An 18819-nucleotide genomic window follows, 5' to 3' on the forward strand; every position below is an offset into this window, starting at 1 on the left:
TTTTTTTTTTCATAAAATGTATGCAGCAACATTATTACTCTATTTATAATGGGAACAAAATCTTCGAATCCAAAAGAGGTCTATATAGAGGAGTGGAGGGAAGTAAAGTAGAATTGGTTAAAAATAGATTAATTTTAAGTCAAATTTATTCTGATTTAGTTTACTCACCTTCATTCTCTCAACCCAAACTGACTGTTAATTAACAACGTGATTATAACCAGGCTTCCAGCTCCTGTCATACACACGCAGATCATGAACCTGATATCTAAAAAAAAAAAAAAACAGCCCATTAAAGGCCCATTAGGTAAAAAGAGCAAATCATTTTTCATGATATTTAATTTTTTTTAATAATTACCAATGCCCTTGCACTCTCTCTCACAAGAAAAACAGACAGCTTCTGTAATCCGTCGTCCTTCCTTTCATTCCATCCCAAAATTTTGCTCATTTCAAAAACACCACACTACTCCCATCCTTCTTTTTCAAATGCACATAAACCACCACCTGTATCTGTAACATCGCCTCCTCAATCAACCCTTATATTCTCTAACAAACAAAACCTAAATTCTTTGATCCCCCACCCCAACTCCTCCTAATCTTTTAACATTCGCAAATAAACCCCTCTCTCTCTCTCCTCCACACTCTACTCTCTCTCTCTCTCCCTCGCCCCACCCTTTAATTAACTTCTCATATTTATTATTGATTAGACGACACCTCAACAACCATTCTTCCGATTTATCAATCACTAATCTTCTTCTTCTTCTTCTTCTTCTTCTTCTTCATCTAGGGTTTGGATTTTTAGCTTGTAGATTTTCAATTTTTTTTAATGATCTTTCCCCGTATATTTGGTTGTATTTACAGTACTAACCATTGTTTGTTTTTGTATAAGTAAAAAACCTGTTGTCAATTTGTATTGTATTTTTTCCTCAAAAAGTTTGGGGTTTTGAGAGAGAGAGAGAGAGAGAGAGAGAGAAAAAGAAAAAAGGCTTTAGGGTTGGTTGCATGGGCGAACATGATGAGACAGGAAGTGGGCTATTGCCAAACGGCCTGCTGCCGAATGAAGCCGGGTCTGTGATGCGAGTGCTCGGTGATGGTGATTCGGACCGATGGTCGAAGGCTGAGGAGAGGACTGAACAGCTCATTGCTCGCATTCAGCCTAACCCGCCTTCTGAAGACCGTAGAAATGCTGTCGCCCATTACGTCCAACGCCTCATCCGTAAATGCTTCCCTTGTGAGGTACTCTACTTACTTCCCCAAATGCATTGTTCACTAATTTGTTAGCTCTTTTTTTTAATTTTTTATTTAAAAAAAAATATAAAATTATTATTGAGTGAATTACTTTTGTGTAAATTAATAATGCTTGTATGGTTGAGTAAGAATTTTGAGATGGATAACTTAGCATTTGAAAAGTAATGAATGCATCTTGGCCAGTGATTGTCTCAAGGCAATAAAGACACTAGGGGAGAGAATCCATCAAATGATTTTATCTGAGGATTCTGAAGTAGTATTTGGAGATGGATGTTGATTTGACTTTTGATTGACCGCAATTGTGGAAATTAATTCGTGGGCAAAAAAAAAAAGAAGGTGAAATGTCACATTTTCTAGTTTCAAAATCAGTCTCTTTATAAAAAATAATTTGGGTAAGGCTCCTACTAATCAACTTTCTGAAACCCTGAAAAAGTGGGAGCTGTGTTTACTGGTTACAACCCTTTTTTTTTTTTTTTTTTGATAAGTAAAAGTTTATTGATATCAAAAAAGGGAACACCCTAGTACACAGGGAGTGTACAAGGGGTCAAACAATCAAGAACAAAAATTACAAGCATCTAAGAAATTAAGAAAAGATAAAAATGATTGGTTTCACAAAGCAGCCAACCAATCCATTAAAGTTCTAAAGAAAAATAGCTTCAAGTCTGATATGGATCTCTCATTATCTTCAAAGCACCGACTATTTCTCTCCCTCCGAAGGCACCACGATAAGCAATGGGGAGCCATCAACCATATATACCCATTTCAATGACATCCAAATCTGCCTTGCCAACATGCTAGAAGCCCCACTATAGATTGCGGCATAACCCAGCTCACTCCAAACAAACCAAACACCATAGCCCACATATCCATTGCAACCGGATAATGAAGAAAAAGATGATCAACCGATTCACCATTACACTTGCACGTGTAGCACCAATCCAATATCCAAACCTTTCTTTTTCGTATATTGTCAATCGTTAAGCATTTCCCTAAAGCAGCAGTCCAAACAAAGAAAGCTACTCGAGAAGGAATCTTCCGTTTCCAAATGATTTTCTAAGGAAAGCAATAGTCATTAGAGCCCACTAAGAGATTGTAATAATCCTTAACCGTGAAGCCCTTCTTTCTATTAGTTTGCCAGCACGTCTTATCCTCACCAAACCCTCTCACCGAAACACCATATATGGCATCCATGAAACCGGCCAGTGCCTCTAGTTCCTGGGCATGCACACCCCTAAAGAAACTTACATCCCAAAACAGGATTCCATTATCAAACTTCATAATCTCAGCCACACTAACCTCCTGATCTCGGCAAAATCTAAACAATTTAGGATAGCTGGCTGCAAGAGATGTTTCACCACACCAACGGTCTTGCCAAAATTTCACCCTAGACCCATCCCCAATATCATATAAAATGTGGCAAGAAAAAGAAGGCCAGCCCCGACTAATATTTTTCCACAAGCCAACACCATATGTACCATTAATAGGTCTAGTACAACCCTTTTTAAGTAGATGTGGACATATGCTAGTGGTTGTGTGATATGCATTGCTGTTTGTTCTTTTAGCAGAGTAGAAACACTTGCACCTTCATTTTTTATATTGTTGTCATTGTTCCTCGTTACCGTTACTTCAAATAATGATCTTTGTCTGCAGGTGTTCACTTTTGGGTCGGTGCCCCTCAAGACTTATTTGCCTGATGGAGACATTGACTTAACAGCCTTCAGTAAGAACCAAAATATGAAGGAATCATGGGCTCATCAAGTCCGTGATATGCTGGAGAATGAGGAAAAGAATGAGAATGCTGAATTTCATGTTAAAGAGGTTCAGTACATCCAGGCAGAAGTATGTCTCTCTCAGTATTCTTAATGTCTTTACAATTATTGGATCTTCTGTCTCATTGTGTTTTTTAGTGCCTACTTTTTAAGGTTTTGACTTTATTGCCAATTCCATTGAAAGCGTATTGTATAATTTTTAATTTCAGATGTTTATGAAATTAAGTTGGCTATAAAAAGGAAGGATTTTCCTAGTCCGCCTGCACATTTTATCAAAGAATGTGGTAATCATAAAAGAAAATAGCACTCATATATGTAAAATATATATATATATATATATATTTGTGTGTGTAAAATGATGTGATGGTTGCTTATCTGAATTTATCAATGCAAATAAAATTTCTGCATTCTAATGATAACTCAAACTTGTAGAATTGATTCTGAGTTTATATGTAAAGTGAACAAGAAAAATTGTTCTAGGGGCAATCATTATAGACTAGCAGAGAATTATTTGGGGAAACGGTGGAGCCTCAAACGTATCCATTAGGCATCAGCTATAGCCCCAGAAGCTGTGGCAGCAAATGTGCCATCTCCCACCAATAAGAAAACCAACATTGTTTGTATATAGGGTTCTATCTTAACCCTTTTTTTGTGTGTGAGTGTAACACTGAGATGATGCAATCATACATTTTAGATGTTTAATCAAACTTCTCTTCCTTTCCATTTTCTTGGTAAGTGAAATGCATGATTAATTTATGATTGCAGAGGATTATTGATGACATTAATAAAAATTTTTCTTTTTGAGTGTAAGAAAAGCTGCATTATGTTTGTTTAATAGTATAGTCTATGTAATCCATTCGTAGAAGCTTATTTTGAAGTTTTAAATTTTGTGCTTCCTGAATCTGTGCTACGTAGCTAATGGAATTAACAATCGCAAAATTTTGAGAAATAGGAACACTCAGAAGCACAGAAATGACAAAATTACTAGTGTCTGTTGAACATTATTCACTAGGGAAATGCTTGCATGCATGTTGGGAGGGAAAAAAAAACTTTTTATATTGGATACAGTCAGGCTATGGTCTCAACACGGAACACGAAGATTTTTAAAAAAAGTATAAGGAAAAAAATTCCACCATTCAATCTTCTCTCTCCCTCTCTCACTTGATCGCGCTTGAAGCTTATCGGCATACTCCTTGGTGCTTGTCCACTCTTCAACAATCACTCCTCATTGAAGGACACTGATCCCCAGTGTTTTCTTGGAGGTTGTTGTTGAGTGTATTTGGAAGGATGCCCCTCCCCTTTTGAGTTGAGTGATGGAGGTAGCATTGGCCTGCTGTTTTCTTTTTGTTTATGGGTTTGGTTTGTATGTACCTAATGCGAAAAAGTAAAATGATGGAGGGAGGATGGACGGTCCAAATGTTACCAACCTTGGCCATGTGCTGGCAATTTGCAATTGCTTCCCCCCCACCCCCCCCCCCAAAAAAAAAAAAAAAAAACATTTTCTTCCCATGCTGGTCTATAAAATGAAGAAATTTGCTTCTTTTTTTTATTTTTATTTTTTAACCTAAATAATAGTATTGCGATATTCTAGTGTTCTACTTTTTTTTTTTTTTTTCTTTTTTCATAACTAAACATAAAAATATTCTCAAAAATATATAAATATATTATTTAATTTCTGTGTCCCCATCGTGTAGTGTCCTAATTTTTCAAGAATTTCCATGTTGCCGTATCCTGTGATGGGGTAATCTGTAACTTTATCATTTATTAGCAACTAGAGAATGAATGGATTCATCTTTGGGGACCCATCATTATTGGGCATATTCAGACGTTTGGGACAACCTGAGGTCGATTGATATGCTTTTTCATACATATCAGCTCACCTGCAATATCTATAATTACATGATTTAAACATGAGAATATAATTGAAGCCTTCTCTTTTAATTTCCAAGTCAACAGTGAATCCTTAACCTCCCAACCCATTGACTTTAGATCTAGGATGCTTATCACTGTATGTTCCTTGGGAATAAAACAAGAATTGTACCTAGTGCACAAAGCTCCCACTTTTGTGGGGTCTAGGAGAGGCCATGATAGGCAGCCTTACCCTCAAATTATTTTTTTTGGAGAGGCTGATTCCTAGACTAGAACCTGTGACCTATCACTTTTAATGGAAGACACATGCTAGTGCACCAAGGCCTGACCTCTTATGGCATGGGTTGAAGATTGTGTATATATATACATATATATAGTCAATGTTTATTGGCCCAATAAGCTATTTTCTGGCTTTTCGTGTGTTGGTAAGCTTTCTTACTTAGTACATGCTATTATTTCCTGCAATTAGTGTTGTTGTTGGTTGTTATTTATTGTTATTATTATTATTATTTCCATATAGCTTTAGATTATGTTCCTTACAACATATAATATACATTATTATTATTATTATTATTATTTTGTATTTTTGCTCTGGGATTTTACTCATAGTGTTTAGCTTTCTGTATTGTTCTGTCATATATTTGTATTTAGCTTTTTGTATTGTTTCTTCATATTTTTAGGTGAAGATAATAAAATGTCTTGTGGAAAATATCGTGGTAGACATATCATTCAACCAGCTTGGAGGGTTGTGCACTCTTTGCTTCCTCGAGGAGGTGAGTACTTAATTTTCAGAACTCTGCACAATTTTTTTCTTCATGAAAAATAGACCGTGATGATGTTTGTGGTTTCTTCACTGATTTGTAGTTTTTGGTTCTTTAGGTTGATAATTTGATAAACCAAGATCATTTATTCAAGCGTAGCATTATATTGATCAAGGCTTGGTGTTATTATGAAAGCCGGATCTTGGGTGCTCACCATGGGCTTATCTCAACTTATGCCTTGGAAACCTTGGTTCTTTACATATTTCATGTCTTCAATAATTCCTTTGCTGGACCACTTGAGGTGACTACGAGTAGATTCTGTATTTTATTTGTTGTATTTCTACATCCATCCATCTGGAAGTTGTTACTTTGCTTGTGCAGGTCCTCTACCGTTTTTTGGAGTTCTTTAGTAAGTTTGATTGGGACAATTTTTGTGTTAGCCTATGGGGTCCTGTACCCATTAGTTCACTTCCAGATGTAACAGGTATGTATAAGTTGCTTGGAAGGTTCTTTTTTAAATATTCAATATAGTGAACCCAGATTTTCCCAATTTTTTCCAACAAATTATCTTTATCTGGAATATTTGCAGCTGAATCTCCTCGAAAAGATGGTGGAGAGTTACTACTCAGCAAATCGTTTCTAGATGCTTGTAGCACAGCATATGCTGTTCTCCCTGGTGGTCAAGAAAATCAGGGGCAACCCTTTGTTTCCAAACATTTTAATGTTATTGATCCGTTGCGTATAAACAACAATCTTGGGCGTAGTGTCAGTAAAGGTAGATAAATTCTAAACCTTGGAGTGGTTATGTATACACATCCAATTAACTGCTTTTAAGATGTCTTCTTTGTCTTTTTACCTATAAAAAAAAAAGATGTCTTCTTTGTCTTTTTGAGTTGTTTCTTTTTGTATGGAAACTATGTTTTTTCATGCCTCTGGTAGGACATCTACAGTTTGTTGATTATAATTTTCTGCTGGATCATTGAATTTATGAATTTAATATCTCTCTTTATTCTGCGGTGTGCTGACCTTTGAGATGTTTTGAAGGTTGATTGATTTGCTCATGCAAAATATACATAGGTTATTTTTGTCTATTATATCAACTAGTCATGAACTTCTATAGTAACTACCTACTTAGATCAGTTTCATTGATGGAAAATTGTGCATGTGGTTTAGTGAGTTTTGGAAATATCTTGAATGAGCAGCAAAGAGGTTTATATGTAACATCTGCTGCATGTAGGCTGGATTCTTGTGGGCTTAAAATTTGTTTGATTTGATATCCAAGTGTTGATTCATAAATAACTTGTAATATGGAAGTTATTTTACAGTTGTATTTGAAATGTGAATTCATATATCATTACTTCACATCTATTAGTTATTTTTATTTCAATTTTAAAATTTGTATTAGGAAATGTAAAGTTGAAAATGAACTTTAAAATTTGGGGTGGAATCTTATTAGTTTGTTAGGTCGAACTTAAATATATAAAAAGTCTGCTGTTGTTGGTGGCTTTAAATGATTCTCTTTTCTATATGGCTTTGTAGTTGCTATAGACGGATTTTGTTAGATGACTTGATTTCTAACTTTTGTTGGTTTCCATGATTATATGTTGTTCTACCAACTTAACTGAGTGAAACTACATTTAAGATATTTTTCTAATTTTTTTTTTAATTTATTTTTTTTAAAAAGTGAAAGAAAGGGTGGAGTGGCTCAATTCTGAATGGGTATCTAAGAACTTCATTTTTTTGAATTAGTTGGTTGCAAGTTTTCTAATTTCATTTTTCTGTATTGATATTTTCATTATTTAATTTTTTTTTTATTTTTATTTTTTATGTAGAATGCTTGTTGACGTAGGACAAGGGGAACAAACAAAACCTGATTTAGAACTCTTGGGGCAGATCTGGTAACACTTCTGTTTTGAGGGTTTAGGGTTAGGTTTTGGTGGGGAATAGGCTAGAAAATAATAGGAATTATAGGGTTTCTGAAGGGGACAAGGATTAGTAGGGGTTGGGGATGAAACAAAGAAGAATTGGGTTTGGGTTGCTTTGAATAGTGTTCTGAACAATAACCGTGAATTAAAATTAAAATATAAATTTTAGGCATCACACCTAGGGTTCTTTGGCATCACACCTTGGAGAAGGTTGCATCACACAAACCATAAAAGAAATCTTCATAGCTCTTGAATTTTGAAAACATTCATCCTCCCAATGGAAAAAGTGTTTTTGCTTAGATCTCTTGGGGGAGAAATAGGATTTTGTGGATGTTCACAGAAAAATTAAGAATTAAAAAATTGAAGCTTTTAGAAGTGACTGCACACATAATTCACTGATTTCAGACTTGTCACATTAGTCTGTTGGGTGTGTAATTGCACCAGAGCAGCTCTTTCAACCAAATCTTGTCTGTTTGGAAACAACTTCTCTTGGTGTAAATTTTATTTTATCAATTCCTTTTACTGCTTGTTCTTTGCTTACATTGTTTTGTTGGCTGATTTTGCACTGTCTGATTGGCATTGTTAGTGATTATTATAATTTTTTGGCTGACACCTTTTAGCTCTTTTTATGGACATAATAATTTATGTATTATTATACAGGCAATTTCTTTAGGATACGCAGTGCTTTTGCATTCGGGGCTAAAAGACTGGCAAGATTACTTGATTGCCGTAAAGAAGACCTATTTTTTGAAGTAAATCAGTTCTTTTTGAACACTTGGGACAGACATGGTAGTGGCCATCGTCCTGATGCACCAAGGAATGACTTGTCGCACTTGAGATTGTCGGCCCCGGACCAGTTACATGTGTCCGAGAGTTTAAGGAGCAATTCAAGTAGCCAAAGGAATGATATTTTCTCTGGTCATGAAGCTCAAGTCGGTGGGACAAGGGGTTCAGGAAGTGTTTCCTCTCAACATGGCAATCATTCCCTGGAAAGTTCCTCTAGAACCAGTGATGTTTCTACAGTCTCTCGTACTCAAAGCCAAAAGGGTTATGGCAACCCAAACAACTCAAGGGTCTCTGATCAGATTAGGTGGGAAATCAGTTCCAATCAAGGTGCAATTGTGGATAAAGTTCAGAGAATTTCCAAACCTGATAACTTGGTCAATGATATACAGGGGAAGTTTCTCTTTGCAAGGACACGTTCTAGCCCTGAGCTTACTGATACATATGGTGAAGTTTCTTCTCAGGGAAGGCGTAACAGAGGCCTAGAAAGTGGGAAAAGCCAAACTTCTGCAAGGTTTGATAATAGCAGGAGGAAAAACCAGGAATCGGATATTTTCGCAAGCCATGGCATTAGAACTGAGGATCCTGCATCTGTTAGGCACATCTCGTCCCGTCAGAGTCTAGATGCTGCTGCTGATTCAAATTGTGGTTCCAATAGTTACCATGACGAGACAGGCTCGGGTGCCATGGGTGAGGAGTTTGCTTCTGTTGTGGGGGCACAAGGAATGCACCAGGAGGAGCAAGATCTTGTGAACATGATGGCATCTTCCGCAACTCATAATTTTAATGGACAGGTTCAGCTTCCATTGAATTTGGCATCAGGTCACTTTCCCATCCCATCTTCCGTTCTAGCATCAATGGAATGTGCTCAGAGAAATCTGAGTGGAATGGTTCCCACAAACTTCCCACAAACTTGGGGCATAAATATGCAATTTCCACAAGGATTTTCTTCTCCAATAGCTCACTATTTCCCTGGCATGGGATTGACCTCAAATCCTGAAGATTCAATTGAACCTGTTAATGAAAATTTTGGGTCAGTGGAAATGAGCCTGGGGGAGTCTGACAATGATTTCTGGCATGAGCAGGACAGGGGCTCTACTGGTGGGTTTGAACTTGATAATGGAAATTTTGAAATGCTTCAGTCAGATGACAAGCTACAATCAACTTCAGCTAGTCATAATTTTGATCCTTCATTCCGCATTGTTGGTTCTAGCAGCTCTACAAGAAATCAACAGAAGATTACAAAAGAAAACCAAGGTTCAATGAGGGATGATCATGTGGATACTTTGCAGTATCAAGATAACAGAGGGAATGAGGTTTATCATGATGACAGAACTTCAAGTTTGAGATCCTTGCCTTCTGCAACCCCTAGTTCTGTGAAAAGTAAAACCTCTTCTGAGAGTTCTTTTGAAGGATCATCGGTAAAGGTCTCAAAATCGACCAGGGAAAAACGGGGTAGGAGAACTGCTGCTTCTGTACTACCATCTACCATCGTGGTGAAAGGTAAGAGCACGTCTGAACATTCCTCCACTCAGGGAGATGATGACAACAGGGACTGGAATCTACTGTCCACTATGGGTTCTGAACTGGCAGAAAGAAGCACAGGAGCTCAATCTGTTGCTGCTTTACATGTTACAAGGCATCAAGTACCTGGATTCGAATCAGCTCAAACAAGTGGATCAGAGTCGTTGATACCCATTGCTCCAATGCTTTTAGGTCCTGGTTCACGACAAAGAAATCCGGATGGTTCTGGTGTTCCTACCTTCTTTTATCCCACTGGGCCACCAGTTCCTTTTGTTGCATTTCCAATGTACAATTATCCAACTGAGGCAGGAACTTCTGATACATCGATGAGCCAATTCAGTGGGGAAGAGGGGTTGGATAACAGTGATTCTAGTCAAAATTTTGATTCATCTGAGGGACTTGATTTGCGTGAAGTTTTAAGTACTAATTCTGTGAGAAGCACTGTTCCCATTGAGCCATTGGAGCACAAGTCTGATATTCTTAACAGTGACTTTGCTAGCCATTGGCAAAATTTGCTATATGGGCGGTTTTGCCAAAATTCACGATATCCTGCACCTCTGATTTATCCTTCACCTGTTATGGTGCCTCCTGTCTATTTGCATGGCCGTTTACCGTCAGATGGCCCAGGAAGACCTCTTTCAAATGTGAATCTCTTCACGCAGCTTATGAGTTATGGGCCTCGTTTCGTTCCTGTTGCTCCTCTCCAATCTGTTTCAAATAGACCTGCTGCTGTTTTCCCACGTTATGGTGATGATATTCCCAGATATCGAAGTGGGACTGGGACCTACCTGCCCAATCCTGTGAGAATAATTTTCACTACCCTAAAAAATGTTATGCAGTTTCTTTGTTTTTAAAATTTTCAGTCCTTTATGTTGGATCTTTTGAGTACAACTAGATAGGCATAAAACTGTAGAATTGGAATTCGGGAGTTTTTTCCCCTTTCAACTTGACATGCATGTTTTGTGGATATTTTTGTAGATGATGTTGACAGTACTGTTTCTGCAGCTCACTAGTTGGAGAGATTTTCCTACACACGTACTGTCCCCTAATCCTTTATCATGAAGTCCTGTGGTTAGGATTATAAAAATGTGGGAGTGTTTAAGAACCTTACAGAAGTAGTTTATGCATATTTAATTTGAAATCATTTATCTTAGTGCTATCTTTCTTGTTCACTCAAATTCCATGTTGGTGGTGCCATAGGTGATGACTTTAAATCCTAGGTGTTTCATTTTTATTAGCTGTAACAGACTGGTTCCTCTTCTCATATTCTTAATGCCCAGAAATTGTATGCAGTTTATAATCCAGAAGTCATTTTGTATGAATATGTGTGTTTTGAAATGCTAGTTTCTGTTAATGGTTGTTTGTGGTCAATAGTGGTTACAAATCCTCAGTTGGGTCAATTTCATATCAATGTACTTAAATTTTTCTGATAATATTTAGTTTGATATGGCTATTATGTGGATATTAAATTTGTTGTTTTATGTACTTCAGAAGCTTTCTGCTCGGGACCGACAATCGACTGGTGCCAGACGAGGGAATTACAACTATGATAGAAGTGACCACCATGGTGATAGAGAAGGGAACTGGAACATTAATTCAAAGTCACGTGCTGCTGGGCGCAGCCACAGCCGTACCCAAGCTGAAAAGCCAAACTCAAGATCAGACCGGTTGGCGGCAAGTGAGAGCCGAACTGACAGGCCTTGGGGTTCACATAGACGAGACTCATTTCCTTCACACCAGTCTCAGAATGGTCCAGTCCGCTCAAACTCTGCGCAGAATAGTCCTTCCAATGTGACATATGGCATGTATCCACTACCAACCATGAACCCCAGTGGGGTGGCATCAAATGGACCTAATATTCCACCTCTTGTCATGCTGTATCCTTGTGATAATAATGCTGGTGGCTATGGATCACATGCCGAACAGCTTGAGTTTGGGTCTCTTGGACCTGTGGGCCTCTCAGGTGTGAATGAAGTTTCACAACTAAATGATGGAAGCCAACTGAGTGGGGCATTTGAGATTCATGGTGTCTCAGCTCAACGGTCTTCACCAGATCAACCCTCATCACCTCACCTTCGGAGGTAGTTGGTCTGTTTTCTCCAAAATAACTAACGATTTAAAATGGTACTTACTAAAACACATGAAGTTGTAACTGCGTTATACACACACATATATATATATATATATATAGTTAATTTCTGGTTCACCTATCAGTATGGGTCAATGCTCATCAATTTTTTCTTAAGGCTTTTTTTTTTTTTTTGGTTAGGAAATTCAAAAAGTTAAGAGGAAAGAAAATGTAAATAAGATTGAAAAAATCTTGTATTATGTTTTGTATTATGTCTTTGAGCTAGAGGGATAAGATTGTCAAATCACCTTTGTAAGACATTCTCTCCTATTTTCCTCCCATGTTGGGAAAAATAAAAATGATGGGCCCATATTGATCGCCTCTCATTTTCTCCTTTTACTTTTCTACTCCACCATACAAGAGAAAATTTCAATTCATCTTTCATTTTCTCTCCAACCTCTATCTTTTTACTTTTCCACCCAACCAAACACATTCTAAATCAACCAGTTTTGCGGAGCTCTCCACTTTTTCTTTTTGGTGTTATTTTCTGAAATTCATCAGGTTTGTGGGGAACCATTTATTATATACCTATTAAATTTATCATTATATGTGATAAAAATTATGTTTAAAATATTTTTAGATGATATTATATGTAATATTTATATCTATTATGTATCATGTGCCTGCAATGTTAGTATTAATGTCTTATAACTTGTGCTAGTTCTTTAATATTTTTATCAATTGCTTCCTATTATTTCACTGGGATTGTTTTGTGATGCTGTCAATTTTATTATCTTAACAGGTGACTTTCAATTGATTATTTAACAGATCGGTGACCCAGAGGAACTATCTGTTAAAAGAAGAGGATTTCCCGCCTCTTGCATTTCCAAACCAGGGAGGGAATGATAATGAGAGAAACTATGATGAGAAACCCTCCCATTTCCAAACCAGGGACGCAATGATTGAGGAAGAATTTGATTATTTGATTAGATGAATATTCAATGTATTTCTGATGGGAAAATCTGTGCATACTTGCCTGGTGCTTGTATTTACAATACGAAGTATTTGTTCTGTTTTCAAGGATACGACACGACAGGCCAGTGAAAGGTGATGCAGGACTCGGCGGTTAGCGTTTCATTTTAGGCTTTAGATACATTGTAACCCCACTGAAACTAGGAACTACCTTAGGCATAGAACTTAGGATTTTACTCTGTTACAAATCTATTCTGTCAGGATTTTCTTTCACACAATGTAATAGGGCTTTTGATTCATATGCTCACTGTGTAGATCTCTTTTTACCAACTCTTGTCTAAGATGTTAACAGTGTATCATTAACATCGTAAAAGATAAATTTTCAGCTTAGATGACAAATTCCCCATTGGTTTACTCTTTTTAACTTCTTTTTTATTTTTGGGTGTTGGAGAGATACTTTTTTTTTGGGGGGGGGGGGGGGGGGGGGGGGGGGGCGGGCGGGGAGAGAGGCCATCCTTATGATGCCAACGACAGCTCTGAAAAAAAAAAACGATATATTTAGTTATTTAGTTCACCTTTACTGTCATTGTTACTGAAAACCATTTTGTATGGTATGAAACAATGGTCCATTACCTAATTAAGGAAACAATGGAGGAGTTCAAAATTCAGAATGGCATTACCATCTATTTCAATTTGAAAATAAACTTTTATTTTATTTTATTTTAATTTTGTATTTTATGCAACCACTTTTAAATCATTCGCATCAGATTATTTATTCTAAAAGCTATTTCAATGGAAAAAAAAAAAACATTTTTCATTTATATGACCACTTTTTTAAAACAGTCACATCAGTCACGCACGTCAACCAAAATAGTAAATTGAGAAATGAATAAAATATGAATTTATACATAAAATGTGGACAAGATATGCATAATTTTAGACAAATTGACATGAGTGATTTTTTGGGTTGGTTGGTCAAAATTCGACAAGATATGCAAGTGCTCTAACAATAAATTTGTTGGAATCCAAGAGGGAGATGGTTACCTTCTGTTTTTTTTTTTTTTCAATTTATTTATTTATTTTTTGATTGGAATACTGAACTTTTATAAATCATCAGAAAAGTTGCAAGATATATCCTGAGAACATGCGTCCTCAATCAGATTGGGAGTTTCCTCCAACCATACAACAAAGTCACCCACAATTTATTTATTTATTTTTTGATTGGAATACTGAACTTTTATAAATCATCAGAAAAGTTGCAAGATACATCCTGAGAACATGCGTCCTCAATTAGATTGGGAGTTTCCTCCAACCATACAACAAAGTCACCCACTTGTTTTGCAAATCGGGCTAAAATGTGGGCTGGCCTATTGCCATCCCGTTTGACATGAGTAAAAGAGACAAAACGAAACTTGTCCACTTGGGCCAATATACTTTCCGTGATAGTTTCTATAGAAGCTGGGGCCACCGAGATGCCTGTCAGGATATTTTTGAGGGTGCACCAGTCCGTCTCAAAGTAGACTTCTTTGAACGCCATCTCCCACGCAAAATGGATAGTAGTTTCCATGGATTTTGCCTCAGCTTCTAACACTGCTAGAGTGGCTGGGATTCTTTTGCTCATCGCAGCCAAAACCAAGCCTTGAGAGTCCCGTATTACCATCCCAAACCTAGTAGCGCGTTGGTCCTTGAAAACCGCCCCATCCATATTTATTTTGAACTGAGGGGGGTCTGAAGGGTGCCACTTGACAGGCACTGCTGGGTTCAAACAGCTCTCCCTCTCATTTGCCTCTCTGAACTCTTCAACTAAAGATGCAGAGCTTCTGACCAAAGTTTTGCCTGTGCAATGCCTACCTCCGTTGCGGACTGTGTTTCGGTGCTTCCAGATTTCCTAACACAGTGAGATGACTTTTTCCATTAAACCTGAACATATTGGTCTGTGGTTCACCATTTGCCACACAACATCAATAAAACTCCATCCGCTATCAATAAAGAAAGGAAACACTGTCTTGCTGTTACTCCAGGCCTTTTTAGCCCGGTCGCAGAACTAGAATAAATGTAGGCTAGTTTTTGCCCTTTTCCCACACTGAGGGCAAATATCGTCCTTTGTGATTTGCCTCTTCTTCAGGTTTGATTTGGTTGCTAGAGCTTCGCGGCATGCCCTCCAGGAAAAATTCCGAATCTTATTGGGAAGTTTTAAATTCCAGATGCTTTTCCAAACCAGCTTCATTCTTGATCCCTTAGAGCAATCCTCCCCATTGTTGTTCCCCATTCTTCTAATACTATGGTAAGCACTGCTGGTAGAGAAGTTCCCATTTTTGTACCCTTCCACACAATCCTATCCATTGGGAGTCTTAGGCTTAATGGGATGCTCAGGATCAAATCCGCTTCCTTAGGGCAAAAGAGCTATCTGACCACAGCAGAGTTCCATTCCCCCAATTCTTCAACAATAAGGTCATTAACCTTTGCGCTTGCCTATGAGTCCGTTAGTGGAGAGAGAATCTGAGTGTAGGACTTGGAGGGGAGCCAACTATCTTTCTCTATTTGAATGCTTTTGCCATTGCCCACTCTCCAACATCTGCCCTTCTCTACTACTGCTTGGGCAGACATAATGCTTCTCCAGGCAAACGATGGATGCTTGCCAATAGTTGCCTGAACAAAATCACAATCCAGGAAGTACTTTGCCTTGAACACCCTAGAGAATAGAGAGTGAGTGTTTGTTTGGAGCCTCTACCCTTGTTTTGCTAGGAATGCTTTATTAAAACTTTTCAAGTCCCTAAAACCCATTCCTCTGCTTTCCTTAGGTTGACACATTCTCTCCCAGCTTACCCAAGCCATTTTCTTTTCGTCTTTTCTTTGCCCCCACCAGAATTGCCTTACCATGCTAGTGAGGTCATCACAAAGGTTATTTAGGAGCTTGAAGCAGCTCATTGTGTAGGTTGGAATGGCTTGGGCCACTACCTTGATGAACACTTCTTTTACCAGTAGTCGAAAGGAGCTTTTCTTTCCATCCGGTCAGCTTGTGAGCCACCTTGGTCTTTAATTGAGTAAAAGAATTCGTTTTGGACCTTCTAATAAGGGAGGGAAGACTGAGGTAAGTTTTGTGTTGCTTGATCACCTGGGTACCAAACATTGTTTTAATCTTGTTTTGTATTTCCCCCTTTGTGTTCCTGCTGAAGAACAGAGAAGTTTTCTGCTTGTTTAGCTGCTGCCTCGAAGAGTCCTCATATACCTTGAGAATTCTCAACATTTCCAACCCCTTAAATTCGGTAGCCCTCCCAAAGATTATGCTGTTGTCTGCGAAAAAGAGGTGGGAGATTTTTGGCCCCCTTCTACAAATAGACACCCCCCTTAGTCTCTTCTCATGCACTGCTTGGTGAAGCATTGCCGAAAGACCCTCAGCACAGAGGAGGAATAAATAGGGCAATAGTGGGTCCCTTTGGCACAACTGTCTTGAAGGGATGATGTGACCCCTTGGGACCCCATTAATTCTAATGGCATAAGTGACTGTGCTGAGGCATTGCATAACAAGAGTGACACATTTCTCCAAAAACCCCATTTTATGCATAATTCGCTCCAAACATCCCCATTTCACCCTGTCATATGCCTTACTCATATCCAATTTCAAAGCCATTTCTCCTACCTTCCCCTTCCTTTTCTGGCTAATGTGGTACATTGTCTCCAAAGCCACCAGTACGTTGTCTGTAATGAGCCTTTCAGCCACGAAAGCACTCTAGTTCTCACACACCAGCTGAGGTAGGACCTGCTTTAGTCTGTTGGCCATAGTCTTGGATGCAATTTTATAAGCAACGTTGCACAAGCTTATCGGGCGAAAGTTCGTCACCCTTTTTGGTTCTTTTACTTTTGGAATTAGAACAATGTGAGTCTCATTGAAATTCAGTGGAGTGATGCCTAAATTTAGAAAATCTAAGACAATTTTAGTGACAATGGGGCATACCGTTGGCTAGAATTTTTGGTAGAAAATTGGAGGCATTTCGTCCGACCCCGGGGCAGAGGTGGCATACATCTGTTTTAGTGCGGTTTCCACTTTAGAGGCCCAGAAGTCCTGAGAAAGGAGGATGTTCATCGGGTCTGACACCTTCCTGTGTATAGAGTGGATAAGTTCCTCACTTATTTTTGGGTGGGAAGTGGAGAACATATTCACATAGTAATCCTTGAAGGTTCTACCAATCCCATCTTCCTCGCTCTACCAACACCCCGCATCATCCATCACACCTTGAATGGTGTTACGTTGGTACCTGCTTAAGGCTTTTGTATGGAAGAACAAAGTGTTTTTATCACCATGCTTCAGCCAGCTAATCCGCGACCTCTGTCGCCACATGACCTCTTCCGCTTCTAGTGGCTTGTTTATTTCCCTTCTTGTGTATTCAATTTCTTCCATAGTGACTGCGGACCCCCTATTGTGTTCTATAACCTCTAGTCTGGCTTGCAGAGACGCAAGTTTTTTACCCACATGCCCAAAGGAAATATCATTCCAAGAGGACAAGGAAGCTCTACATTCAGCCAAGCAGGAGAAAAGCGGGAAAACCGAATCCTTACTCTCTCCTCTGACCCAAGCCTTTTCCACCACCTCCGTACATGATCCTTCCTTAAGCCACATTTCTTCAAAACGGAAGAGTTTTTTCCGACGTTGCTTCTTATTGTTTTTCTGGACATCCTTAAGGACCAGGATACAATGGTTAGATGAGGAATTGGGTTTGTGATGCAGTTGCATTTGGGAAAATCTAGCTTCCCAGTTTGTTGAGACTAACGCTCTGTCTAACCTTTCCCTGACCCACCCTTTGTTTCCCAACCGCCTACACCAAGTAAAATCCTGGCCCGTATAACCCAAATCACGAAGATTGCAAGCATTGATTACCTCACAAAAATTTTCCATTTGCTTCACTGGGTGAGCTTTGCCACCCTCCTTCTCACCCCCATTCATTAGCTCATTAAAATCTCCAAGGCAGACCCACGGTAAAGAGTTTAAAGAAGAAAGCTGCTTAAGCAATAGCCACGACTCCTCCCGTTTACTTGTTTCAGTGTTTCCATAGAAGCCCGTTAATCGCCATTGCAACCCATCTTCCCTTTGACCAATAATCGCATCAATGTGGCTGTCCGAATAGGATTGGAAATCCACCTTTAGCTCTTTTTTCCACAAGAGGGCAAGTCCCCCACTTCGCCCTTTGCTCGGTACGACCATCCCTTGGGTACGATTCAAACCTTCCTTAATACCAACCATTTTCGAAACTACAACCTTTGTTTCCATTAAAAAAATAAAATTGGGATCTTTAGAAGACACTATCTTCTCGAGAGCATGAACTGTACGCCGGTTCCCAAGCCCCCTACAGTTCCAAGCCAGAGTACTCATTGATGACGGCGGGGCTGCACCGCAGCCTCCGTTGATCCCAAGTGCCTTGCCATGAGTTGACCCATTAGAGCCACTTCTTCCTCCTTGCTCCATTTTCTGGTTTCCATTTCTTTTTGGACTTCTTTTGACGGCGTCGTCCCCTTCCTCTTCGAACCAGTTTCAGGCACGGCAGTGGTGTAGCTTGCTGCTGCCTCACTGTCTCTTCGAAATCTTTTCCACGTACCTTGAATGCCCCCCTTTTCCACTTCGTGATCCTGGATTTCATTCTCCCCTGATGGCCGCTTGTTTTCTTTTCCCCTGCTCTCGGTGAATTTCTTTTTCTCTAGAAGTTTCTTGGGAGTACTCATACTCTGCCCTATGTTGTCATTTCTTAAGTGGGGGACTTGAGGATGGGCCTTTAGGAGTACTTCACCTCCCTTACTTCTTAAAACCCGGTCCCATTCTTCTACTTTCAGAACAAACTAACCTTGGCCTTTTTGGGCCTCGTTTAGCTCTTTTGCAAGCCCATATGGATCAATTGAGTCAGCAGTTGAAT

The 18819-nt window shown here is 38.8% G+C and overlaps 1 protein-coding gene across 4 annotated transcripts; it reads left to right on the forward strand.

The window, feature by feature from the left end:
• The first annotated feature begins 357 nt into the window (after window positions 1-357).
• On the forward strand, window positions 358-13306 carry LOC126721291 (uncharacterized). Of its 4 annotated transcripts, none has more exons than XM_050424345.1 (9): window positions 358-1233; window positions 2896-3084; window positions 5564-5656; window positions 5763-5945; window positions 6026-6128; window positions 6234-6419; window positions 8230-10676; window positions 11368-11957; window positions 12747-13306. In XM_050424345.1, the coding sequence occupies exons 1-9, from the start codon at window positions 1000-1002 to the stop codon at window positions 12748-12750; spliced, it is 4029 nt and encodes a 1342-aa protein (XP_050280302.1). In that variant the 5' UTR covers window positions 358-999; the 3' UTR covers window positions 12751-13306. The 4 variants fall into 4 exon arrangements, with proteins under 4 accessions (XP_050280302.1, XP_050280301.1, XP_050280303.1 ...); XM_050424344.1 differs by having other exon boundaries at window positions 12773-13306; XM_050424346.1 differs by having other exon boundaries at window positions 11368-12000; window positions 12747-12875.
• Window positions 13307-18819: the final 5513 nt, after the last annotated feature.

This window comes from Quercus robur, chromosome 4 (genome assembly GCF_932294415.1).
Source record: "Quercus robur chromosome 4, dhQueRobu3.1, whole genome shotgun sequence".
Lineage (NCBI taxonomy): Eukaryota > Viridiplantae > Streptophyta > Magnoliopsida > Fagales > Fagaceae > Quercus > Quercus robur.

Coding starts and splice junctions, on each gene's coding strand:
- LOC126721291 (XM_050424344.1), top strand. CDS start 1,000: ATGGGCGAACATGATGAGACAGGAAGTGGGCTATTGCCAAACGGCCTG. Junction 6,420..8,229: donor TGGGCGTAGTGTCAGTAAAG/GTAGATAAATTC, acceptor ATTATTATACAG/GCAATTTCTTTAGGATACGC. Junction 10,677..11,367: donor GGACCTACCTGCCCAATCCT/GTGAGAATAATT, acceptor TATGTACTTCAG/AAGCTTTCTGCTCGGGACCG.